This window comes from Synchiropus splendidus, chromosome 13, assembly GCF_027744825.2.
Source record: "Synchiropus splendidus isolate RoL2022-P1 chromosome 13, RoL_Sspl_1.0, whole genome shotgun sequence".
NCBI classification, from domain to species: Eukaryota; Metazoa; Chordata; class Actinopteri; order Syngnathiformes; family Callionymidae; genus Synchiropus; species Synchiropus splendidus.
The window spans coordinates 2,437,144-2,456,968 of record NC_071346.1 but is presented as its reverse complement, the minus strand read 5'-3'; the positions used below and the strand labels follow the sequence as shown (position 1 = coordinate 2,456,968).

General features: G+C 45.7%; 1 protein-coding gene across 4 annotated transcripts; it reads left to right on the top strand.

Moving 5' to 3' along the window:
• The first annotated feature begins 1,565 nt into the window (after positions 1–1,565).
• Positions 1,566–19,753, top strand: myo9b (myosin IXb). Of its 4 annotated transcripts, XM_053883023.1 has the most exons (41): positions 1,566–2,006; positions 2,710–3,500; positions 6,775–6,869; positions 6,948–7,010; positions 7,126–7,225; positions 8,674–8,774; positions 9,773–9,896; positions 9,961–10,050; positions 10,112–10,228; positions 10,296–10,430; positions 10,494–10,633; positions 10,754–10,895; positions 11,108–11,297; positions 11,368–11,461; positions 11,683–11,772; positions 11,841–11,880; positions 11,950–12,072; positions 12,148–12,228; positions 12,303–12,413; positions 12,469–12,591; positions 12,668–12,817; positions 12,998–13,134; positions 13,203–13,529; positions 14,100–14,178; positions 14,324–14,521; positions 15,337–15,446; positions 15,515–15,597; positions 15,679–15,857; positions 15,976–16,083; positions 16,393–16,563; positions 16,638–16,679; positions 16,746–16,857; positions 16,922–16,995; positions 17,055–17,247; positions 17,436–17,564; positions 17,655–17,760; positions 17,831–17,962; positions 18,062–18,185; positions 18,252–18,346; positions 18,416–18,540; positions 19,022–19,753. In XM_053883023.1, exons 2-41 carry the CDS (start codon positions 2,757–2,759, stop codon positions 19,075–19,077), a joined length of 5,433 nt encoding a protein of 1,810 aa, XP_053738998.1. In that variant the 5' UTR covers positions 1,566–2,006; positions 2,710–2,756; the 3' UTR covers positions 19,078–19,753. The 4 variants fall into 4 exon arrangements, with proteins under 4 accessions (XP_053738998.1, XP_053738996.1, XP_053738997.1 ...); XM_053883021.1 differs by having other exon boundaries at positions 18,062–18,346; XM_053883022.1 differs by having other exon boundaries at positions 1,566–2,011; positions 18,062–18,346.
• Positions 19,754–19,825: the final 72 nt, after the last annotated feature.

Here is a 19,825-nt window from a genome sequence, read left to right as displayed (position 1 = left end):
ATAAATGTGGAACTATTTCCATTTATATTTCCTCAATTATTTCTGTATTTTTTCGTTCATTTAATTTAGAATCACGGGGCTCAGCAATCAGAGTCACAACTCCCATTATTACTGACATATCGCTCTTCACTTGTATGTAGGAAGAACAAACGGAAAAGCTTGTTTTTCTAATTGCACGTGACGACTGGTTTTGAATCATGTGGAGTCATGAGAAAATGGTTCAAGTGCAAGCTTGCATTCCAACTCACCGTGTTGATATTGCCATGTGTATTAACTCAAGGGGTGAAATGTTACCATGGTAAATTTGACTACGAGGCGGAGCTTCGCCTGAAAATGCCACTTCAGAAAATCAAGTTTATATGTTCGTAGGTGGAGCGTAGGTGGGTATAACAACTTACCACGCAGCCATCTTGTAATTCTGCCAACTTTTTTTTAACATACAGTCATGAACACGACCATTACAATGTCAAATCACTGTACAGTACATGTGTATGTGGATGGACGACATAGGTATCAGAAACATATAAATGAAAATGATAAAACATAAAACAAAAAAATAAATTACAAAATAAAAAAAATAAAAAATAAAACAGGATGTAAAATAAAATATACATATTAATTCTATGGGGTAAAATGGTGAAAATGAAGATTTTAAATTCGGAGAAAATTATTTTTTGTGCTTTTTGTTTGGTGGAATGTTCAATGGAATTGAATTATTGCTGCGTTTCAATGTAGAAACCAATTGAGGAAGGTGATCTGTGAGCATATTTAGATGTGTATGGATGTGGAACTTGGCTGAGATTATAATGAAATGAATGCTACAATAAGATGGAGGTGACTGCTTTTCATATAAATAAAAAACAACACTCAGTTCTGCCACCTTCCATGGAAAGCCGATGTCTGGTGACAAATCTGTAGAAATTGCTCAGAAAAACATTGCAACAAAAACTTACCTAGTACGCAAGAAACAGTGTTTTTTTCTTCGTGTGAGTACAATAAACTTCTGTGCAAAGATATACATTGTATTTATGTGGTTATATGAAGCATATTTCACAGTTTTCTTTTGTTAATCCTTCACCTTCTTCTGCTGCTTATCCGGAGTCAGGTCGCGGAGGCAGCAGTCGGAGCAAGGAAGCCCAAACTTCCTGATCCGCACAAACCTCCTCCAGCTCTTCCCGGGGGATCCCGAGGCGTTCCCAGGCCAGACCGGAGACATCGTCTCTCCAGCGAGTCCTGGGTCTTCCCAGGTGTCCAGGGGGCATCCGGATCAGACGCCCGAGCCACCTCAGCTGGTTCCTCTGGATGCTCCCCCTGGATGACCGAACTCCTCACCCTGTCTCTAAGGGTGCCGATCCTTTCACAGATTTCAGAGACTGATACCGCTCTCTTTGCCCTGTTTCATTGATTAGAAAATATTTGTAACACTTGTTTTAAATATGTGCGTCATCTTTGAAAGTGCTTGGTCTGGTTTTCGCGTCTCTCCAGATGCGTCAGATCCTGACGACACTAGGAGGCACTGAATCCCCGCGGCTCACCTGCAGCCTCCTGGAAACACGTCCCACGTCTGTCTTCTCGAGTCGCTGACATGTTGACAAGTTACTTTTTTGCCTCGTTTGTTTTGTTTTTTCCCTGAATTCAGTGAAGTCACGCGCTGTCTCCCGCCTATTCTGTGGTCGAGAGGTGAAGGTTTCAGCTGCGAGCCTGGCGTGTTCTCCCGCAGCTCGGCGGCGGGTGTGTGTCACTGGAGAAATGTAGGAAGTGAAGTTAGCTTCACTTGCCAGCGGCAGGACGGCGACGAGACGCTTCTCTCGACGGCTCCAACTGTCATTCGAAATGGCAGTCAAAACCCCGACAATACCCTCGTCGCTTTTATAAGAGTTTGTCTTCACTCCCGCCGTTTTTGTCTTTTTTGTTCAGGCGCAGGTGGATCCCCCTTTTTTGGTCAGGTTTCAACTGCAGTCGCGACAAACGACGTCAAGGATGAAATGAGTCGTTTTCCTGCAAAGGTGAGGTGTGTTTGGAATGTTTGGCTCTTGTCACGATATAGTGCGAACTTGTCACCTGCATAATTCGGTGATGAACGTTTTGTTTACCTGTTGGTCACTTCGACTCTCGTAGTTCCGTTTCCAGTTTTTTTTGGATCGAGTTCTTCTCAATTGTGATGAAAAAATGATTTGACAATTGAAGTTTTCAGTTGATAAGCATTCTACTGTATTAATTGTTAATAATATGTATTTATTTCCTGTAACGAGTGCTGGTTGAGGATAGTTGGTAGAGGTATTGAAGTGGTTGTCCCTGTCCAGGGTGTCCCTTGGGTGTCACCCCAGGTAGCTGGGACAGACTCCAAACTCCCATACTTCTGATGTAAATGAATTCCAAGATGTTTGTTGCTCCCCTGCAGTGGTCAGTATCTGCTCAAAGTGTTGCAATGGAGCAGTGAACCAAGACTAGATGAAGTCTGTGGTGAGCAACATGACGTTTTGATCAAACACATTTGGCTTCTGATGTTGAAGATGTTTCAGTTCTGTCACATGACCTGGAGTCATGAGGATCTGCACATAGTGCAGCTTTCGCTTCCTTCTTTCACCTTCTGACATCTGTCTTCAGCCTGAGCTGTTGTCCGGGAAAGAGACGCCAGGAAGCGGCCTATGTTGTTATTGTCCAAACACAAATGGAATGAGTGCATTTGTCATGTTTCTCTCCATCCAGACTTGACTGTGGAGGACTGATGCTGCAGTCCAGCCAGTTGGATCAGGATGAGCTCTATCGACGGAGATGTCCGTGTCGTACAAATCTACCCCCGACTCTCCCAGGATTCGCTCACCTATTGCCCGCTGCAGATCAGCGAGTGGGACACGGCCAGAACGGTCATCAGCAATGCTGTGGTCACGCTGGGCTTGATCTCCAGTCAGAACTACTGCCTCCTGGAGGTCCAGCAGAGCGGCACCGAGGAGAGGCTGCTGGACGCTGAGGACCATCCTCTGGAGCGAGTTCTTCTGTGGCCCGCCGAGGCCCAGAAGTGGCACCCGCAGAGCGATGGCTACTATTTTATCCTGCAACTTGCGAAGGACGGAGCGTCAGAAACCGTGCAGGAGGACTGTGATGATCTGTGCAACCTCGGTCATGTGACTGAGGAAAACATCCTAGCGGTGCTGCGTGAACGTTTCTCCAAGCACAAGATCTACACCTACGCCAGCAACATCCTCGTCGCAGTCAACCCCAACAAGTTCCTCCAAGCGTTCTACAATCCAAAGTTCGTCAAGATGTACGAGAAGCAGCCACTGGGCAAGTTGAGCCCGCACATCTTCGCCATCGCGGACCAGGCCTACCAGGCCATGCTGAACCGGCAGGCCGACCAGTGCATCGTGCTGTCGGGTGAGCGGGCGTCAGGGAAGACGGAGAGCAGCAGTTACCTCATCCACTGCCTCACCGCGCTCAGCCAGAAGACCTACTGCTGCGGCCTGGAGAGGACCATCCTGGGAGCCAGTCCCGTGCTGGAGGTACGTCGGAATAGTGCAGCTCGGTGTGAAAGTTCACCTGAACACAGCAATGGCTTGTGGCCTCAGCAAGATGAATCTAACCAGGTGTTTAAAACAAACAGAAAAACCTTTTGCACGTTAGATGGACCTTTTTTATTATTAGTAAAATTGCTGTTTCTGCTACTTTGACACGATTTAATAAGGGTTGCCCTGCCTTCAGAATAACAGTCTTTCCTCAGACTTATCAGAGCAAAGTGGACGCATTGAAAACACATCATGCCAGTGGACATGATTATGGTGTTTTTAAGCGTGTTTTTAACAAAAAAAAATCTGTAAAGAAAGATCATAACTGAACGATGGGACTTCAGTATGCAGGTTTAGTTCTACAAGTTTTGCTTTTGATGATGTTCTTCTCCTTGCTCCAACATTAACTCAATGTATAGAAAATGGCCCCAAATCCTATTTGTTTGCGCCCAAAAAAAAAAGTTACATTCGCATCAAACGTGACTGACCAACATGTAAATTCAATATAGAGAAGCGATTTCCAACAATATTAAAGTGGGGGATACAACACTTTTGGGGACGACATTTATAGCATCAAGCTAACATTCCAACATTTGAAGAAATAAATGACAGTTTTGGAAGAAGGAATCTGGAGACAGACGTGTGTTTAAACTCGGCCCCAGCTGGTTGAGCTGCTTATTTAATGTGACTTGAGACACGACCACTCGGCTGCGTGGACTGGTGTGAATGAACTGCCATCAATTCTCCAGACCATTTATCAGCCATTTAAAAAAAAATGTGTTATGAACAAAACACACACTCTTTCTCCACTCCTCTCTTGTGAGCGAAAATGAAGTTCTATGCCAAACTCTGTTTATTAATATTATTATTTTATTATATTAAGTCTCAACAAGCAAAAAAATAGAGAAGCAGCTTTGACCCAAACTGGTCTGGAATGTTGTGACCACATATTAGCTCATGTTACCTTCATGTTATCATTTGAAAATCTAAAGCAACTGTTACTTCTCCATGGAAAGTTTCACTTCTACTAGTCAAGACTCACATAGCTCATTTTCATAATCGTGTGTGTTACCATGGCAACGCCTGCCTTTTGTTTTCTGTTCCTCACAGAAACTGAAACAGTTGTGTTGGCTGTGTAGCATTATGACCCTTGTATGGCTGCCTCTGTTTTGGTTTGGTGTGTAACAGCAAACATCAGAACGTGGTTTCAGTGGCTGAGTCAGTTTCATTATCATCTTCGAGAAGTGCTGATCCATAACAGAGCAATGAATCACAGCCTGGTCTTTTTTCAATCTGCCTCAGTTCCTCACTTTTTCTTTCTTTTATTGGCATCTTGACTTCCTTGGTTGCCCAGGTCAAAGGTCAGCTCATGCTGTGCGGGTGGTCTCTACTGTTAAACAAACCCTTTAATGGAAGGAATCTGACCCACTTTGTCTCCTGAAACTGCCCACAGTCCTGGGGGCAGCGACTTGTTAAACACTGACTGAATATAGATTCCTCTGAACAAGTCCGACGGGTTTTCCTGCTGCTTTTCTCTGCTATCTAGAGGGGCGGGGGGATCGGAGATATCGGCGGACCTGATAGGGAGAGCGTTAACCTTGGTGGGTTTTGATATGGGACACTGGCGATGTCATGACCCGAACCAGACTCGGCGTTCAGTGAAGACGGCTGCAAAGCCAGTCGTGTGTCTGCAAGGTTCTGACCCAAACTGAAGCTGGTGAGATGTTCGGAGCCAGACTCTGAACGACATGTGCTCCTCTGGGAGAATGTGCAGGGCGTTGTCCGTCAGGTAACTCCACAGAATGAAGACGTGTCAGAACAGGCTCGGCGAGGTTTGCTGGTAATCCCGCACGACAAACTCCAAATCTCCTCCTTTCCCATTGCTCTCTAAGCTTCCAACTCCAGCAAACCTTTCCTCACCCCAACAGTTAAATCAAGATGTCACTTGTGTTTCTGGTGTTTGTTTAGTTCCCGGCACAGGATTGGTGATACACCTGACCTCATGGAAATAGTGAAACTCCTTTCCTTTAACAACGATTCCTTTGTAATCTATAATCTCTCTCCGCCCTCTTGCTGCTCCAATTCACCATGAACTGTCATGTTGTTATCCTTGATCCAAAAGAAGCTCATAAACAGGCGGCTATTGATTTTAAGCGGGTCTGGCTGTGACGTGACATGGCAAGCCCCCCACCAAATGATCCTCCCCTCCTTCTCACTAATCCTCCACTGACACATATTGTGGTTCCACGTCAGGTGAATCTTATCTGTGACGCAGTCTTGACCACAGTGCAGGCTGCTGCGCTGGTTCACTTCTGCTCTCACCTGTTGAGACTTGTTCCACTCGCTGGAGAATGAGGAAGAGGAGCCCCCACAGTCACTGACCTGAGTGCAGTTTTGGTTCTGTCCTGTGGTGGGAGTGTGAAGTGGAAGCTGAACCAGAGTCAGCGCCAAGCGCCGTGTGAACGACCCTTAACATGACCAACACATCTTTACTGGGACTTTACTTCAGTCAACCCCACCAACGTAATGAGTCACAGGCTTTAAACTAAGAAGGATAATAGTTTCTTTTGTCTTTGAAATATTTCTAGATAAATCAATACAACCAGTAAATTTAATTAAGACACTATTTATTATCAATTTATTTCAACTTTCATTTTAATTATTTCAATATTAATGGTAATGTTATTTTGTATTAAGGATAAATTATTAACTGTGTTTGTAATATTTTTAATATGATTTAAAAAATTATAAATTCAATAATAATTATAATAAAGTCAATTGCAAAATAAATGTACTTAAAATTGTAATAGTTTGAGCTCACAGATTATTACATTTACATCTAAATGCAAAATAAATAAATATAATAAAATATAAAAACATTTAATATGATTCATTTTGGTGGGTGCTATGTACTGTATGTAGTCTAAAAGTACATATATTGAGAGGAATATATTTTTGATAGATAATTTTATTTTATCAGACATAAAACATTCCATTACATTAAATCACATGACTCTGGATTTATGTCAAATAAATTCGTGATTGTCTAATAAATAACAGTGAAAGATAAAATATTATCAGTCGTAGAATTAAAAGGAATTAAAAGTTTTTTACTGTCTGTTGCATGGTACTGTTTGTGTTAAATCCAGCAGAGCTGCTCTGCAGTGTAAACCTCCTCAGTGTTTACGTCAGCGCACCAGTCTCCATGAGGAACGAGCCCACAAACCTCCATCACTGTTCAGACTTGACCTGACGGCTGTGTTTCTAACAGGCTTTTGGCAACGCCAGGACGGCAGACAACAGCAACTCCAGCCGCTTTGGAAAGTTCATCCAGCTGAACTACCTGGAGAGCGGCGTGATCAGAGGGTGCGTCAGCTTCAGTGTGACAGGTGCTTCCCCTGCTCCCCGCTGGAGCTTCACCGCTGCCTTCTCATGTCTCCACAGGGCCGTTATTAAGAAGTGTCTTCTTGAAAAGTCTCGCCTTGTCTCCCGAGACAAGAATGAGAGGTGTGACTTCCAATATTTGTCTTGCTAATGTCATGTGTGAATTTCCTTTGGTACACATGAAGCAGCAAGGTTTGCTTCTCATAGAACTGAAGTGACTGTAGTGACTCTGCTGCAGGAACTATCACGTGTTCTACTACCTGCTGGTGGGAGCGTCAAAGGAGGAGCAGGCCGAGTTTCACCTCCAGCAGCCTCGAGATTATTTCTACCTCAAGCAGGTACCTTTGATCGGGAAGCTGCCACCAATCAAAACACTGTATATGCTCCATATCCTACAGTCACCTTCTGAGATAGTGCTCTCCAGTGGACTTTACTCATGAGAGGAATGGTCATTATCTTCTCGCTCCTCGTCTCTCTAACAGTGTACAGTGGTGGAGAAAGTTTTGAGACACCACATGGCTTCTGCTGTGTGCTAATGGCACGATTAAATATTAACTGGATGATGTCATGTTTGTTTATTGTCGGTTCAGTTCTGAACACGTTATTTGCTAACTTTCATACAGACAATGTTGAGAGCTGACATTGAAACTGTCGCTTTAGTTTTATTAGTTTTTCTTGTAAACGATAAACAAAAAAATATCATTTGGTTGTCAGTATAATGCAGCTTGAAACACATGATTTTTCATATATATTTTTTCATTTTAAGGGTGTCCGAAAGCTTTTTCCCACCTCTTTCCCATTATATAACATTGAGAATACAAGGTGTTTCATTTAAATAATTTTTGAGATTTTATAATAATAATAATATTATTATTATTGATGAATGAGACTCAGTCTTTCACTAACATTTCCTTCCAAATGCATCTGCTTCTTTTTGTGAAAATTATCGAAAGCAGCTTCTGGAGCTATGAAACCTGAAACACTGTGATCGTCATTTTCATCAAGACAATCTTTATCCTTTTTTAACAAATATACATCTCTGAATATCTTGTTACATTTTTAGGATAAAGACCTCAATATGTGATGGTGGAAATAAAAAGCAAAAATAGATAAAAGCACTCAAGAGTATGAATTTGCCAGTAGTTTTACTGTACGAAACGAACCTTAATTTTGTAATGTAATGTTATTTTCAACGCAACAAGGAAATGATTGTGAACAACAATGTGGAAAAAATATTTAAACTTATGATGACTTACAGAGTGAGAAAAGAAATGCAGCAGAAAGCACTAATAACGTAATAATGGATTTGAAGATATTATTATGTATAATAATAATAATATGAATGATAAATAAAAATAATAACAATTATAACACTATTATTTTGCAGAAATGTATTATTATTTGAAAATTTAATAAAAATTGTCTATTAAAAATATCTATTTTAAGATGAGTTTATTTTTGTTTTCTCTTATTTCACGCTACAAAATATAAAATTCTGTTCAGAAAATTAAATATAGATGAAATCTATATCTGTAAAATCTTATTAGTGAAAAATGATTGAAGCTGAATTTGTCATTTGTTATAGGCTTTGTAACATATGGAAGAAAGAGTAAAAAAAAACTAATGTAAAAGACAGTATTCAAATGTGCAAGTCTGAACCCAACAAAAAATATAAAAGCTGAACATAGGACATCAGGAAACTAGTCTGGACTCTGCAGAGCTGTTCATCAGGGTGGACGATAGTCTCCACTGAACTCCTCATGCAGGTGAATCTTCTGTCTTGCAGGACACCATTGACGTAGATGATGAGGAGAAACTTCGGCAGGAGTACAAGAGGCTCCATCAAGCCATGGAGATGGTGGGCTTCCTGACCTCCACCAAGAAACGGTACTCACCGTCCCTTCGTCTTTGAGCTGTCCAACCTAAATCACTGTGTTGTTAAGCGTAAAGAAACAGACCCGGCACAGCTTGGAAGCAACTGTGTCATTAATATTTTACGGTTCTAACGCTCACAAGTAAACGTCTAAAAACAGAACAGGAACGTAAGGTGTCATTACGGTGGTAACCACAGAGTCTGTGCTCGTTGCTTGCAAGTCGGAGCTCGTCGAGCGGAGCAGGAGAAGAATGCCGTGTGCACCTGACGGCCTCGGGTCAGGCTGTTGTGGCACGTCAACAACCTGCTCTGGCTGCACTGGCCTGCTGCGCAGTGACAGAGCTGGATAACCGTCTAGCTCATCCTTATCATTATGACCGGCATTATGACCCTAGTGTTCTCGATCAAAGGACGAGGTCACACACTGCATGGTTTGTCCGGTCTGAGCCAGCAAATATTTCACATAGTTTTCGGGCCTGAAAATGGAATGCATCAATGCTCATGTGTTTGAGGTGTGGCGACCCAACATCAGGGCAGCTGGTCGGTGTGTCGTAAAGCAATGATCGCCCCTCTCATGACTTATCCGTCCAAACTCAAATACAATTTTTAAGTTCAGTTTGGGTGCCAGAATAGTTAACTTCCTTTTTACATTGATTCCCACGTAAATCACTTATACTGGCCTTTATACTAAATGTTTGTTTGCATAGATGCATGTCTAACTCAAGGCCCGGGGACCAAGCCTGGCCTAGCAAGACATGCTTTGCGGACCTTTTTTAACTCGCTTCATCAGGAAACTTCCTAAAGGAATTGATGCTGCTGCAAGGGAGTTTGATGGAAGTTCTTGCTTCGTAGACTCTGAGGTGAAGGCGGACGTTTTAGAAATGAGTTAGTCTGTTCAGACTGTTATTACCTGTTAATGTGTTTCAGTTTTACTCACTCAAATGCTGTAAATCAATGAAAATATTTGCTTGTAATACACAGTCATCCTCATTGCTGTGGTTGTTTGCTGTAGAATCTTCTCCATCCTCTCTGCCATCTTGCACCTGGGGAATTTGGCATACACGCTAAATGAGGACGGTGTGGTCCTGGAGGTGGGACCTGCCGAGGTGCTGTCGACTCTGTGTGACCTGCTGAAGGTAGGAAAGCTCCACACGCATCTCTGTTTTAGCACAGCCTTCATAACAATGCTGCCACCCTCAGGTGAAAGAGGAGCTGCTGGTGAAAGCTTTGACCATGAAGAGAGTCATAACCAGCGACGGCAGCGTGTTCTCGCCTCACACTCTGCAAGAGGTACGTTAGATGATGACTCGTCTCTTGTTTTTCCCTCTTTTTCTGACTTTATTTTCTCAAGGCCACGAAGGGCCGAGACTCCATGGCCATGTCTCTGTATGGGGTTCTATTTGACTGGATCGTCCTCCGAATCAACCACGCCTTGCTCAACCGACGGGACATGGAGGAGTCGGTGTCTGTAAGCGCCTCATTTGACTGACTCTGTAGCGAATGAAAGTGGTGACTCAAACACGTGTCGTGTTCAGTGTCTGTCCATCGGCGTCCTGGACATGTTTGGGTTTGAGAATCTGCAGAAGAACAGTTTCGAGCAGCTGTGCATCAACTACACCAACGAAACCCTGCAGTTCTACATCAACAAGCACGTCTTTGAGCTCCAGCAGGTGAATTTCTAATCGGCAAACTGCCTGATTTCACTGGTGCTCATCTCAGGACCTGCATTTCAGGAAGAGTACTTGGAGGAAAACCTTGTTTGGGAGAACATCTACTACACTGACAACAGCGGCTGCCTGGAGCTGATCGCTCAGCAGCAAACCGGACTGTTCCACCTGCTGGACAAGGAGAGCAAATGTGTAGCTTCAAACAGGTAATTGATGCGGGAGGTGAAGAAGAGAGTGCAGGCAGGGTCGGTGGAGGCGGCAAAATTCGGGATGGAGGGGGATCAATATGGCTGTGTGTTCTGTCGATTGACTCTGTGACTCTTCAGCCTCCAGCAGGACACACAGGAAACCCTGATGGAGAAGTTCCAACAGCAGCACCACGACTCTCCGTTCTTCGTCTCCGCCTCCGATCAGGAGTCGTCATTCGTCATTCACCATTTCGCTGGAAGTGTGACGTATCACCTGGAGGTGGGCGAGCTCTCGTGAGCATGCTGATGCCTTCACTCAGGGCTGTTTGCTTGACCTTGTTAGATAAGCGTGTTGAGATTCAAATGTGAGATGGTCAGTCATTAATACTCTGGCAGTGTTTCAGAGGGAACATTAGCGGATGATGATCTGTGTGACTCAAACATCAGGAGTTGATTTGTCTTGACTCTTATCTGACCTGTTTGATTGGTCAGGATTTTCGGGAGAAGAACTCCGAGCACATGAGTGCGGATGTGGTGTCACTGTTGCGGAGCAGCCAGAAAGGTTTCCTGCACCAGCTGGTGGCAGCCAGCCCTCAGGCCCTGTTCCGCTGGGGTGTCCTCAGGGCCACCATCCGCATCCTGGCGCTGTACAAGAGCGTGGGATGTAAACAGGCGCAGAGGAGTGAGTGCCGACTTCTCACCGTCGTTTGGAATGTTTGCTTCTGACCTTGAGTGTCTGTCACATGTTTCAGTGATGGAGAGAAGGGCCAGCAGAAAGTCCCTGAAAGAGCTGAAGCAGTGCAGAGAGCAGAGAGTCAGCACTAACCGAGTGGACAGACTGTCCAGGTAAATGAAGGATTGTTTCATTTTTCTGATCATTTCCGAGCAAACAATTTCAACTGAGAAATTATTTGGGCAACTGTATACACTTGCCCAAATAATATAACTATATTGTGACTATATATTTTTTTAACAGTTTAACGTTATATCTTGTTACTTAAACAAATTTTATATCAATAAAATGGTCTTTAAAATACAGTTTGCTTTTACATCTGTGATGTTTTCAGCCAAAGTTTGACGCTGGATTTCTCCTTCGATCGCTCCGACGAACACCCCCTCGACGTGTTTGACATCTTCACAAACTATGAGAAGAGAAAGTGAGTTGTACTTGAAACTCCTGTGATGCAGTTTCTTCTTGTTGTTAATGTATTTCTGCTGACTGAAGGAAAAATAGGGCGGGTCGACAGAAGCAGCTCATTCCAAAGGTGAGATCTACTTGGATCAACATTTGTTTTGATCAGATGCTTCACTGGTCCTTTATGTCTAATCCCCAGAATTTAATGGATTTGCGGTCACTTCATCACATTGTGGGTCTCACCTCACATGACCAGACCAGGAAATCCATCTCCCATCCGCAGCAGGACACCACTCCTCCCACTCTGTGCTCCCAGTTTCAGGTTTCACTCACTCAGCTGTAATATTCGCTGGTTTTCTTCTGTAGTTATTTGCTAACAAGCCTCTTCGTCTGGCAGACGTCATTCGGAAAACTGATGGAAACATTAAACAACTCGGAGCCTTTTTTCATTTTCTGTTTTCGCTCAAATGCGGAAAAGGTACGATTTTAAGCTGCTCTTACATGCGTGTGCTGAAATCTGAGTGACTCCTGACCATGTGACCAACACTGCAGAAAGAGTTGCACTTCGATGACAAACTTGTGCTCCGACAAATCAAATACACCGGCCTGCTGCAGATGGTTCAAATCCAGAAGGCTGGCTACAGCGCCAATTACTCATTCAAGGTGGGAGGAACTCACAAACCCGCTGCTGAGAGGAATAAAACCATCTCTCTTCCAGGAGTTCTGCGACAAGTTCCGATTGCTGCTTCCAAAAGGGGCGTCAGTCAACCCGGAGCACATCACCGAGCTGCTGGAGAAGCTGAGTCTGGAGGAGAACTCGTACCAGATAGGAAAAACTAAAGTACTTCAAATGACTCCACACATCTGAGTGCAAGTGTGTTCGTCCACAGCCTGACGCCTCTTGTCAATCTTCTCAGGTGTTCCTCAAGCAAAAACACAAGCAGCTGCTGCAAGACACGCTCAACAAGGAAATGATGCGTCGACTCATCGTCCTGCAGCGATGGTTCCGAGCCTGCTTGATCAGGCTGCACTTCCTGCAGAAGAAAGATGCCACCCTGATGATACAGGTACTTTTCTCAGTCAGCTGTGACCTGTGGAGCAACAGATGAGATAAAACTTCCTCACTGGTTGTCTTCCTCATTACCAAAACTTCCTTCTGCCGGTTAAAATATGTGGATTGTCATTTGGGATGAGGGTTATTTGATTTGTTTTTCTTGGTTTTAATCCCTCTTCTGGCTCTTTTTCAGAGGTGCTGGCGAGAGTTCTACGACAACCGGAGCCGAGCTGCCACAGTGATCCAGTCTGCTTGGAGGAGCTCCCTGAAGAGGTCCACGCACCTGAGTGAGGCAGATAAAGAAGGAAGAGCCCGACCTGGACGAGAAGGGTCAGTAGAACAGTGACTGCCTAAAGGGCAAAGATCCTGAAATGTGAACATTGTGCTTCTCGCCACAGCTTGTTGAGAAAAGAGTTGAGGAGGCAACACAACACTGAAGTCAGCCCCAACCGACCGCAGCCGTCCGCGGAGAGAGACAGGAGCAAGGAGGGGAGAGATGGCCGAGGAGCCTCGCCTGCTCTCAGCAGGCCGCTCTCGGTCCCGCTGGACACCAGTGTGGTCACGGACGACGGCTCCACCAGCCCCTCGAAGAGCTCCCTGCAGCGCTACAAAGACATGGGTGGTATTAAGGAGAAGGCCGAGAAGTGGAGGGAAAAGCTGAGTGAAGGGGACGAATCAAGCCCTGAGGTTCGGAGAAAGAAAGACACTAGAAGAGAGAGCTTCCAGTGAGTGTCAGGTTTAATGAACTTCACTTATCTTCCTTGTTCTCTCGTCCCTCCTCTTCATCTCCAACATTCTTGGTCCAACAGTGTCTCTTCTGTCCACTGAACATCTGTCCTCCATAACTTTGTCTCCAAACTTCTTCATGTCCCTCTATTAGACTCATTTCTGATGTTGTCCTTTCTCCCAATGACAACCTCAGTATCTTCTCTGAACCTGACTCATGAGTCTCAACTGTAGTGACCACTACCGTCCGGTAAATGCTCCAGTCATCTCCACCCTGCCCGCACTCTCTTCCTCACTTAGTGCTTCGATGTTTTCCAGTGCTAGTCATGCATAAAAACAGAGCATTAAAGTCAAATAAATCTCGTAGTAAAAGCTGCCTCGGAGACGCACAGGCCACTCATACTACCAGCAGCAGTTGAAGCTCAATTTAAATACTTAGATTTTACTTCTGAACCATTATCTTGCTTGTTTTTTTATTTTATAATTTTTGGTTGTAATTGTTTTCAACACAGGCGATTGTATTGCTTCTCTTGTGTGTCTACTAAAGCTTCCTTTTCACTGTCCAACAGGCACAAAGGAAAGTCCATGTCGGTGGATGAGCTCTCCAAGATCAGCTCGTCGTCTGACAGCTCCCCTTCGACAAAGGAGGTAAATATGTTTTTGAATGGCACTGAATGCTAAGCTGAGAAAAGGGGACATTTGAGTCGTGTGTTTTTGTCGCATGGCACCGACATAACTGGAGACGCTAAGACCTCAGAAGGTTCTTCCTCATCCCTTTTCCTGGCCCAATTAGGTCAGAGTGCGTTTCCGCAAGCAGCCCAAGCGCAAGCGGCGGTTAGCCTACGCTCGCAGCGGTTTGGTCATTAACTTTGCCGGCGCTAAGGAGAGCGAGTACTGGAGCTTTCCGCTGCCGCCGATGAAACCGGAGGTCCCGGCCATGAAGACCGCCGCCAGTAGCGTGGATGTCCGAGCCCTCCCATCTCAGGGCAAGGTACGGACCCGGAGGAAGGTTCCCGGCTACTCTTGCATGCAGGCCTTGCACGTGGATGCGCCCAAAAGCTGCTGCAAGTTCCTACCTGCGCTTTGCAAATGTTGCTTTTGTGAAGCGAGGAACTGCCTGCGAGGATCCCTGTGTCAAAAAACCAGTGTTGCTCGACAGTTATGGCAACAGATCGTTGTTATCTATCCATCAATGCAGAGTGTTTGGAAGCAAAAAAGTTTCTGATGCATTTGAAACATACTATTTTAAAGCTGTGTTAGAATCATACATTTGAATTTGACCTGATGCCAAACTGTGAAATTAATGTGAAATTTGACTCCATAGTTGAAGTTCTGCAGGTCACTCAGTGGTTTTGATTGACCAGTACACATGGTAGCGTAGGTTAAAAAAAACTATTTGTAGTCAGGTTTGTGGTCCCGCAGTGTAGGCTTGACGTTGTGCCACAACAATAAAAAAGCCACAGATGTTGAGAAATAGTTTCCATGTAGTGTTTGGCAGTGAGCCAGCTGCTGTTACACACACTTGAGCCAGTCATTTTTAGGCAGTTTTGTGAATCAGAGTTCCTTGAAATGACCGGCATCTTGGCTGTCTGATAACACCACATTCAACTCAACAACTTGAAGCTCATATGAGGTTGTAAAGAGGTGACAGGGTTGCAGCTGAGGTCTGGTGGTGGGACGGCTGACCGGCATGGGTGTGTCTGCTGGAAGGTGGCATGCACTCACCTTCGTCTCCCTGCTGGTGCGTTTCCCTCCGTCTTTTCTTGCACTGGGCAGTAACTCTTGTCTTTTTTTTTCTTCCCGTAGCCGACAGCAGAGCCGGACGGGTCCAGGTTAAGTCTCCCAGCCAGGGCCAACAATGACGACTCTGGGCAGCAGGGATCCAACAGGGACTCGCAGCTCACCACTCCTGAAAAGTAAAACTGTTGAAGTGAAGAAGCGGTTTGGATTGTTCATTGAGCATGTGACGTTTTCTGTTCCTCAGAGTTTGGTTCCTCAGCAGATTTCTCAGGAAGCGAACCCCAAAAGTCACCTTAAGCAGCGAGCCGTTGTCGCCTGACAAAGCTGGTAACATGTCAAATTATAATCCAAGTTAAATAATAGTAAATGCTGATCGCATGAGATTCAAACTGGGCTTGTTTGTGGCAGTGACCTTGCATAGTTTCACCCCGAATCCCTACCACATGCCGGACCAGAACAAGGTCAGCCGCAATCCCACGATCCGCATCAGCCGCGCCACTCGGGCTCTGCAGTGGAACGTGTCTCTGGACAGAGAGATCACTGACCCGAAGGAGCTGCGGAACCTGGACGAGTTTCTCGGCAACCAAGTGAGGACATTCAATTGCTCAGTAAATGCACCCTTGAATCGTCAGGGGGCGCCAAATTGCGATTAAACTGCTCTCAGACATGACTGGGTGAACACTGATTTTGTGTTTGTGACTCCAGGTGAATGACTTGAACACAAGAACCAAAGAGCTGTCAGCAACTGAGACCATCTTTCTCACCGCCACCAGGGAGTTCCGACACACTATCAAAGGCATGTACTCGGTCCAGGTCAGTGAAGTGTCCACACAGGTAAATCTGGGTTTATTCTAAATGTTTGTGGCCCTTCTTTATGCTTTTGCTTCTTTCTGCATGTTCACTGGAGGAACACAAATGCTGTTTCTAGTGCTGCTGCCCATTATCGACATGTATTCAGAGCTTTATTTAGATGAACTGTCCTCTTTACTTTGTGCATCCTCAGGCCTCAGCATCTTTAGTCGCTCTAACTGATGCATAATATAGATCCTCAGTATTCGCTCTGTCTGGGTCATGGAGTCACAGTTCTGTCTTCAAACCTCTCTGTCTCTTTTCCCCTGAAAGAAGCCGAAGATTGGATACAAAGATCTGATGAAGGGCTACCAAAACAAAGTCACCTCTCTGGCTGGCCCGAGGCAGAAGAACGAAGTTTCTCTGGTGGTGAATCTGTTCCAGTCCGTGCTGGACGGTTTCATCCGGGGCGAGCTGAAAAGAACCGAGTCTGAACCAGTCAAGGTCAGTTTTCTTCACAGCCGCGTGAACTTGTTAAGCTTCGCCCCTCCTCAGTCACCCGCGCCGCTGTTTTTCAGGCCACCAAGTCGACCAAGAAGAGAAGAAAGAAGGACAAATGTGTACGGAAGAAGTCTCTCTGTAAAGTGTGTGAACGTCTTCAGTCTCACCGGATTCTCTCTTCGCAGCCCGACAGTCCTCTGGATCACCTGTTCAGCACCTACCAGGTGAACATCATGCAGTCATGTGACCTGTGTGGCTCCTACATCTGGGGGATGGAGAAAGCCTACATGTGCAGTGGTATGTTGACCGTAACCTTGCGCTGTTGAAGCCCTGCAGTGTGTAATGGGCTCTTTTCTTTCAGCCTGTAAGTTAATCTGTCACAAGAAATGCCTTTCCAAAATCATCACCGACTGCTCCACCCGCTGCGCCCGGCAGGTAAGGGCTCGCCTGACCTGGTTGGACCGGTCGGTTGATGGTCTGGTGTTTACCCCCAGGACGAGAACGAACCAGGGTCGCTTCACTTTGGCGTGCAGGTGTGTGTCCTCACCAGCAAGGCAAACCCGGTTCCTAAAGTGGTGGAGCTGCTGCTCATGCACATCGAGCTGAATGGGCTCTACACCGAGGGAATCTACAGGAAGTCCGGATCCACCTGCCGAGCCCGGGAGCTCCACCAGATCCTGCAGACAAGTACCAGACTTCAGTTTCATATGTTTTCAACAGGAACAGACAGGGTGGACAGTAAAATGAAAGTGCTATTGATAAGACAAAATAAAGATTCAAAAATCCCTAAATTCTGAAATAGTTTCAAAACAAAAGCCAGACAAAAAGTGGTTCATACTGTGTAGATTTAAGTGAATTTGCTCTTCTGATGTCAGATCCTGAGTCGGCGTCTTTGGAGAACTACCCCATCCACACCATCACGGGGCTGGTGAAGCGCTGGCTGAGGGAGCTGCCTGACCCCTTGATGACCTTTTCCCTCTACAGCGCCTTTTTGCAAGCGGCAGGTGAGCACTTCAAATCATGAACCCCATTTCAAAAGGATCTGGGTTCGTCCCCTGACCACGTCATTCAAAGTTCTGGTGTGTTTCGCTCAGAGCTTCCGGAGAGATCGGAGAGAATACGAGCCGTTTACCAAAAGGTGGATGAACTTCCTCCATCAAATTACAACACTCTGGAACGGCTCGTCTTTCACCTTGTCAGGTAAACCGTCTTGTTTGAAAGTGCTGGGTTCAGTGATGATTCACCGAGGGGTTTGAATGTGGCTCTCAAGAGTTGCCAAAGAGGAGACGCACAACAAGATGTCGACCAGCTCCCTGGCCATCGTCTTCGCCCCCTGCATCCTGCGCTCCCCCCAGGCCGATGACCCCTTCCTGGGCATGAGGGACGTGTCCAAGACCACTACGTGAGTCACCAACTTTTTCTTACAATCCGGATTTAAATGTGATGTTCCTGAAAAGTGTTTTTTTTTCCTTGATGAGTCAAAGAGGCTTTGTTCGGACAGGTGTGTGGAGATCCTGATTTCCGAGCAGTTAAGACGGTACAATGAGAAGATGCAGAACATCCAGGAGCTGGAGTACGCTGAAGCGCTGGCAGTCAACCAGCTGCGGCTGAGGAGGCAAAACACGGTGAGACACAGCTTACAGCAGCTCTCTTTTTACTGTTTCATCGCCGTGATGGTGACGTCTCTGCAGGTGGTGGAGAAGCCCACCCAGCTGGACGTCAGCGACCACGTGGACTCCGACGAGAGGACTCTTATTGAGAGGATCAAGTCCATCAAGCAGGAAAAGTAAGTTCACAGTTTCCTCAGGCTCCTGCGTGGATTCCAGCAGCTAGATGGCGCTGTGTGTTTGAGCAGGGTGGACCTGGCGTGTACGCTACCTGATCTGGAGCAGGAGAACTCCGACAACGACAACCTAGACTCCGCGTCGTCAATGAGCACAGACAGCCTGGATGATCGTCTGGGTAGTTTGGACTCTGAAGGTCAGTAGAGAGGTAAGGCTTGATGGAGACACCTTCTCTGGCTTCTAACACCTGGAAGAGTTCGCCCTCAGTTTCACCTGTGAGCACTGACCTTCATCACAGCTTCTGCTCTGCAGTTTATGGTGGAGCATCTTTTGTTATGTGATCTTTTCACTTGAGCACGAGAGCTTCACTGGAGGGGAAGTCTGGGACTCTTTACAAAAAAACTGAAATAGACCTGTTGTTCTCTTCTTTTAGTCACGTTCAACCATTGTCACAGCAGAATGCAGAGTTGTGTATTTAAAAAAAAAAGTTCCTTGAGGTTGACTTGTAGATTTGTGTTCATATCGTGGATCCATATCCAGTTTTATCCAAAGTACTTTGTTTCCCAAATCATTTGATAGTAATGACTGAAGGCTTTTGCCTGGAACCCGTCAGTGGAGAAGCAAAGCAACAGCACTGGTGGATCCCACTGGTGACCGGCGACTCATTTGTTTTGCAGTCAAGGCGAGCAGCAGCATCCAGAAGCCGGACAGGCCCCACAAACCTCCAGACTAGGCTCAGAGGATCCGACGCCTGTTGGGTCTCGCTGACAATAAGCCGAGCGAGGAGACTCCAGACGAGCTCACAGGCTTCCAGGCCAGTCCTGACTCCCCCCCCTCGGAGCCTCAGGACGCCAGCAAGACTCTCAGTGGAAGCTTTGATGGGCTCGAAATCCCTTACATCGATGAGGACGAGGATTCCTGAGTTGGAATTACTGGAAGATCATCATGCAACTGTGTGAATAGAAGAACTGTGCGTTTGCCAGTGCTGCTATGGAGACTGTGGAGTATTTAAAGGCAAATCCAGCGACTGCGTCTGGAGAACGACCAGCAGTTACAGCCGTGCGCTTCAGAACTCATCCCTACTCTGACAGATAAATGTTCTAAGCCAATGATCCTGATGAGCCAGTTGACATTCAAGTGCCTCTCTAGATAAGAATTCACTTGAGGCCAAATAAATGTCCAAAGAAAGTGTTATACTTCTGTATTTTCTCCTCAAGTGTGCTGCTCTGACTGAACCCTGAACTCATGTTCTTGTCTTGTGAATATTCGTGTTGCTGCCTTTCACTCTGACTGAAAGTATTTCACGCATTTTCCCCCTTCAGCATTCCGTGTGTGCGTCTCAGCTCACTTCATGTGCATGTTTGGCTCGGCCTTGGGACCAATGTTTTTATGAGGTGGAGAATAAAGTAACCACTCCAGTTGTCGCCTCAGTGTCAGAAATGGCAGCGCAATGTTCCTTACCCTGGGCGACACCAAGTGGC